This window comes from Otolemur garnettii, unplaced genomic scaffold, assembly GCF_000181295.1.
Source record: "Otolemur garnettii isolate 467f Iridium unplaced genomic scaffold, OtoGar3 scaffold00052, whole genome shotgun sequence".
Lineage (NCBI taxonomy): Eukaryota > Metazoa > Chordata > Mammalia > Primates > Galagidae > Otolemur > Otolemur garnettii.
The window spans coordinates 3,129,855-3,136,702 of NW_003852447.1; the positions used below are offsets into that span (position 1 = coordinate 3,129,855).

Genomic DNA, 6,848 nt, shown 5'->3' on the forward strand with positions numbered 1-6,848 from the left:
GTGGGTTCAACCCAGCTCGGGCCAGCTAAACAACAATGAAAACTGCAACAGAAAAATAGCCAGGCATTGCGGCATGTGCCTGTAGTCCCAGCTACTTGGGAGGCTGAGGCAAGAGAATGGCTTAAGCCCAGGAGTCTGAGGTTGCTGTGAGCTGTGACGCCAAGGCAACATAGTGAGACTCTGTCTCAAAATAAATAAATAAATAAAATACATAAATATTTTATATACACACACATATATAAATACAAATTTGCTTCCTCTTTTCCAGAATAATCTTGGGCAAACGCTCCACGTTAGCCAAATAATGGATTATTAGAGGATCCAAACTAATTTTAACTTAGCCTATAATCCTAGCACTCTGGGAGGCCAATGAAGGCAGATCATTTGAGCTCAGGAGTAACAACAGACCAGCCTAAACAAAAGCGAGACCCTGCCTCTCAAAATAGCTGGGCATTGGCGTTACCCATAGCTCAGTGGGTAGGGCGCTGGCCACATACACTGAGGTTGGCGGGCTCAAACCCGGTCCAGGTCAGCTAAAAAACAACAATGACAACTGCAACAACAACAACAACAACAAAAAAAAATAGCTGGGCATTGTGGCCAGTGCTAGTAGTCCCAGCTACTCAGGAGGCTAAAGCAGGAGGATTACTTGAACTCAGGAGTGTAAAGTTGCTATGAGCTAGGCTGATGCCATGGCACTCTATCCTGGGCAAAAGAGTGAGACTCTTGTCTCAAAAAAATAAATAAAAAATAAAGACATTCCCTCATGCTCTTTCTTTCCAACATGAGTCCGGCAGAATGGCTCCCACAAAGAAGAGTGGCAAAAGAAGGGTCATTCTGCCATGAATGAAGCAGTGACTTGAGAATACACCATCAACATTCACAAGCACATCCATGGAGTGCGCTTCAAGAAGCCTGCCCCTCTGGCATTCAAAGAGTCTGGAAATTTGCCATGAAATAATAGAAACTCCAGATGTGCGAATTGATACCAGGCTCAACAAAGCTGTCCGGGCCAAAGGCATAAAGAATATCCCATACTGTATCCATGTGTGGTTGTCCAGAAAATGTAATTATGAAGACTGACCAAACAAGTTCTATACTTCGGTTATCTATGTACCTGTTACCACTTTCAAAAATTGACAGTCAACATGGATGAGAACTAACTGGAGATTGTCAGCTATATCAAATAAAGTTATAAAACAATAAATAAATGTAAATCTTTAGAATTAGAAAATTATGCCATTGGTTTTTCAGAGCCAAAAAACAACAGCATCTATTTATTAGGCATGCCACCACACAGGAGGCAAATGGCTAAGAATTTTACATACTGCTCCCTCAATCCTCACAGCAGTAAGGAAGCTATTATCCCTTTTTAATCAGTTAAGAAAACCTGGATTCGGGCTCAGTGCCCATAGCTCAGTGAGCAGGGCGCCAACCACATATACCAAAGGTGGCAGGTTTGAGCCCAGTTCAGGCCTGCTAAACAACAATGACAACTGCAACCAAAAAAAAAAAAAAAAAAAAAAGTTGACCAGGCATTGTGTGGTCCCAGCTACTCAAGGCTGAAGCAAGAGAATCACTTGAGCCCAAGAGTTTGAGGTTGTTGTGAGCTGTGATGCCACAGCACTCTACCAAGGGCAACACAGTGAGACTCTGTCTCAAAAAAAAGAAAAGAAAACCTGGATTCAGAGCCTGCATTCTTTCTATCCCACCACATTTCCTCCAAAGTAAAGTGGTTACTGGAAGGAACACAGTAACACCAGGAGGCAAAAAACCTGGCTTAGTTTATCACTTTCTGATAAACTACAGGCAAATCAATTAGCCTCTCTGAGTACCAGTTTTCTCACAGGTAAGTAGAGATAAGACTATCTTCCAATCTTACAGAGTTGCAGCAAGAAGCAAAGTAAATCATGTACAGGAAAACATATAAAGTGCATACTATCTACTGTAAGCTATAAAAAAAAAATCACTTGGCGAGACATAAAATCTTTGGTAAATATTCTGTTTTATTCTCAAATTTTTAAAATGGTATTTTTACACAATTATTTAACAAAAGAATAAATGAAGCAGATTAGGGTACAGCAACCCAGGGAAAACATTTTAATCACCAACATCCACATAGAAAAACTATACCATCCCACCCCTATCCCCAAAGAAACCTGCCTCAAAACCTTCAGTTTGGTAAATGGGGTCTTCAGCAAACAAGAGCTAAGCCTCTTCTAGATCAGTCTCATAAAATACAACAGAAGAAAAACAGTTGAGACTGAAAGCAATTTCTCTGTGCTAGTATACAAGACACAGTTGGGATTCAGTGACAATGACCTTCTAAGTCACTACTTACTGATCTTTGAGATCGGTAAACTGTTTTTCAAGATTGGACATTTCATCTAAACATTCCATTCTTCTTCTTTCACAATCTTCATCATCCATTTCTGTTAACAAAAAGGCAAAGATAAAATTAATTTTGTTTCAAATATATCTGAATGTTAATTCTAACTGAAAAAAAATGAAAATGTGAATTTAAATGTACAAGGCCTATATTAAGCCTTAAAGAGAAAATAAATATTTACCCAAAATAATTTTCTACTCTAGAATTAATCTAAAATACAGATGACAGTTAAAACCAAAGAGTTCTTTTGATCCTCTTGACCCATTTTCAAATCATTTTTAAAAACTGACTTTAACCTATGACTATAATTAGCCAACTTTTTGTTTTCCACCAACTCACCAGAATTTAGTGCCAAAATAATTGTATCCTTTGAAGTTTAATATTGCTAAAAACACTTTTGGAATTCTGAAAGCAGAATTCGGGTTTCAGAATTCCTCACATGACTGATATGCCAGTCAAATAAAAAAGTAAACTCATGTCAATTACTTTTATCACAAAAAATCTTGGGTCTGCCACTCATATCCTCCTATTGCTCCCTCTCCCCAAATTACTGTCATTCAGTGGGAAAGAGGCAAATGAGGAGAAAAAACAAGCAAACTTTTTAAGGAATGCAACTCTTAATTACCAGGTCTGTCCTATATTCCACATCTTCTATTTTTACATCACATATATTCAACACATCAAAGTAACTGAAGCACAAAATGATCTGCATCTTGATCTTCATCAAATAAAGGTCAAACTATGAGAAAGAGTTAAATTATGTTTGATTATTTTCATATAGTAAGGAATGAATATATGATTCATTTATTTTCTTTTAGCTTTCTAAAACAGACTTAAAATATTTCTGGCTCTTGACAACTTACTTCTTAGCTACTTAAATCTTGGTCCCTCAAGCTAATTCACTCCCCCCACCTTCTCTGGACGGTAGAAATTTTTCTGTAGTCTTAGGATCTGCTCAGTATCAAGGTTCGGGAAGAATAAAACTGTGGAAGTTTGACGTGCAAGACATATGGTAGAATAGAAATGATTTTACAAGGAGCAAAATGTATTCTAAAAATTTCTTTGTACTTAAAAAATGTGACTTGAAGTTCAAATAATTATTATATTCTTCACATTAAGTTGTCCAATATTTTCTGGAATGAAATAAAAACAAATTAAAAATCACAAGTCAACATAAATATTACAGGGGGAAAATTTTAACAAATAGATATAATTTTGAGATCCTAGCTCCCATCAAAAAACAACACTTGAAGATGAAATACTTTACAGATTAAGAGATATATTCACATGCAGTCTAGATGTTCTTTTTGTTCTATGTTCCCTCTCCACTTTTGAAATCTTATCTACTTTTCTGGCTAGATTGATGAGTTCCAAATTCTTCTTCCCATCCCAGACAGGTTCCATTGCCACATTTTCATCTGTCGATTGGGCATTCTTACTTAAATATACCACCATCACCTCAAAACCAACAGGCCTAAAATACCTTCTACTTTCAACTCAAGTATTTTACTTTTTTATTTCTGTTGATGTTACCATTTTCCTTGTATTTTCTCTTACCTTCACTCCTAAACTCGTATTCATCAATCCTGCTTTGTGCTTTCTTTGAAACCTTTTCACATCTATACCTTTATTTTCCTTTCCTAGCTCAAGTCCTCTCCCACCCAAACTGGTTTTCTCCTTTGAATAAGGCTTAAGCTGTGCCCTTTGCACTTTTTCTTACATTCCTCCCCCTACAGAAACACCGACAACCCCAGTCCAAATTCTACTCATTCTTCAAGATAATTAAGGTAATCACAACTGCTTCAACTAGCCTTTGCTGACCACTCAGTTCTGAAAAGATTTCCTCTCCTCTGAATTCCTCCTACAGCATTGTTTAGTTTAGCATTCATTTAGCAATTTAATCAAGTGGTGACTTATGACAGTTCTTCAACTGAGAGCAAATACTATTTATTTATACCTCATACTGAGTAGTGCCCAGTGTAGCATAAAGAAGTCACTCATAAATATTTATTTTTGGATGGCTGATTTATTGATTGAAATTACATACTTGAATGGACATTTGCTTTGACAGGGAAACACAAAAAGAAGATACCAGGCTATCATCAACCTGTCATCAATGCTTCCTTTACATGGCCAAAATCAGGCCAAAGCAAATAAGTTTCATTCCCATCATACCACTAGAAGGTAATCACAAATTCCATTCCCTTTTTGAACAATCATTCCTAAAAGTCTGCAAAATCTGTGGCATTAATCTGCCACCCCCACCCAAAAAAGTAAACAATCTGAAACACCCGCAAAGATCATAGGGAAGAAAAGACAGGAGAATTTCAACACTGCCAAAGGGAGCCAATTTATAAGAAAATGAAGACCCTGATCCGGCGCGGTGGCTCACGCCTGTAACCCTAGCACTTGGGAAGCCGAGGCGGGTGGATTGCCCTGAGTTCACGGGTTCCAGGACAGCCTGAGCAAGAGTGAGACTCCCGTCTCAAAAATATAGCCAAGCGTTGTGGTGGGCGCCTGTAGTCCCAGCTACTCCGGAGGCTGAGGCAAAAGGATCGCTTAAGCCCGAGAGTTTGAGGTTGCTGTGTGCTGTAATACCACGGCACTCTACCAAGGGAGACAAAGTTAGACTCTGTCTCCTAAAAAAAAAAAAAAAAAGCATATGAAGACCCTGATGTTGGTACCTTCCTCCCCGTTTTGAAAACTTCGGGGACAGCTCCGAAGTCAGCCCCCGAAAGAGCACTGATGTAAAGTGCCGACTGACAAGCAGACTTGAAAGCCGAGGTTAATTAGTTCTAAGCCACCAAGGATCAATACGAACCTACCCTGGGCCCGGACAACACACCCACGCTAAGGTGAGGGTTACAAGGTGAAAATAAGGAAAAGAGGTCGGTGGTCTAGGGAAAGGAGGCATTTCCTAGATCTCCTAGACAAGCGGAGGGGCGTTCCCCGCCTGAGTCAGTATTCCCCGGGCACTGCGGGTAGGTCCCAAAGGCGTGTCCCCCCGGGAGCAGGATCGTGCCGCGTCCCGGAGCCCGGCGAGCTGAGGCCCGCGCCCGCCCCGCTGCGCCGACCCGGACCGGTCTGGAGCCAGGCAGCGCCGCGCGACCGGTGCGGGTGCTGCGGAGGGCCGGGAGCCAGTCTCCGCCCCCTCCCTCTTTCCCCGCCCCGCTCTCCCAGCAGGACGCGGCTGCCTGGGGAGCGGAGAGCGGCCTGTCGCGCACCCGGCGCGGGGACTCAGGGTCCCAGCCCCTCTGGGTCGCGCACCTGAGCTATCTCCATCCTCCGAGACCGAGGAGCTCTCTGTGTCCTCGTCCTCAGAGCTGCTCCCCTCGTTTTCGGCGTAGTCCACCTCCATCTCATCGTGATGGTTGGTCTCCTTCTTATCCCCTCGGGAATGGACTGGCATTTTCCAGCCGCGCCGTCGCTTCCCACTCCCGGCGCCCAGCCCGGCCACCGCCGCTTCAATGAAGGGCGCGCGGAACGCCCCGACCCACCCGGCGGCCCAGCTCGTTCACCCCCTTGGCTCCTCCCCGCCCCCCGGCCCGGGCCTCACAACCTAACCCGCAGGATCTAAGCTGGGAGCTCTACCATTGGCGGAGGCCGTCCACCGAGCATGGGGGCGGGGCTTGCCCTGCTCTGCCTCGGTTGGTTGCCGGTAACGACGGCGCGGCCTTCCGGTGTATGCCGGGACTTGTAGTCCTTGGTGTGTAGAGCTGCGGAGGGGGCTGCCGGATTCCACGCTTCAGCAGCCTTGATCACTTCTTCCTTCTGGACTTCAAGTCCCACAAGGCAAGAAACCTAACACACTTGATCGCAGTTTATAAAATAAACAGAAACAGATTGTGCGAATTTGGTCTGTATTTATCATTTTCCCGCCAAGCGATTGTTTGACCCCCCTGGCTATCCAAGATGTTACTGTCAGAGATGAAAATGTCTTTTGCCTGAAAGGGTCTTTGTCGGTTTTTTGAAGCCTGCGGAACTGGAAAGCTGTCTCTTTTTTACATAAGTGCCTTCATTACCACTAATAAACTATGATACTGAATTATTAACTGTAGACGATAACTTGCACTTTCTATGTTGCACGAAAATTTTAAATTGTTCTTGAAACTTTTATAATAAAGAATATAGAAGAGAAGAAAGTTATATCTTGTCATTTTAACCTATTTGTAAATAGTATTTGTTGCATTTTTTATTAAAATTGAATGTAGCTGGAATGACATTGGTCTTGACTTATAATTTCAATTTTCAGTGAAAAATACATACTTAATGAGATGTATTTCCTCAAAGATGGGGTACATAGACAAGAAAGTATAATAATTGAAATAGTTTATATTAATTGACTACTTATACTCTGTGTATTAAGTATCTCGATAAGCTCTTTTTTTTTTTTTTTTTTTTGAGACAGCGCCTCAAGCTGTCCCCTTGGGTAGAGTGCTGTGGCATCACAGATCACAGC

The 6,848-nt window shown here is 42.0% G+C and overlaps 1 protein-coding gene across 2 annotated transcripts in view; it reads right to left on the reverse strand.

Moving 5' to 3' along the window:
- BRMS1L (breast cancer metastasis-suppressor 1 like) overlaps positions 1-5,998 on the reverse strand; it is a 45,860-nt gene extending 39,862 nt beyond the window's left edge. For both annotated transcript variants that reach the window (XM_003791962.3, XM_023514409.1), the window contains exons 1-2: positions 5,657-5,998; positions 2,342-2,432 (exon numbers count right to left, since the gene is read on the reverse strand). In XM_003791962.3, coding sequence (XP_003792010.1) covers positions 2,342-2,432; positions 5,657-5,798 — 233 coding nt within the window. In that variant the 5' untranslated portion in view covers positions 5,799-5,998. The remainder of the gene's footprint in view (positions 1-2,341; positions 2,433-5,656) is intronic.
- Positions 5,999-6,848: the final 850 nt, after the last annotated feature.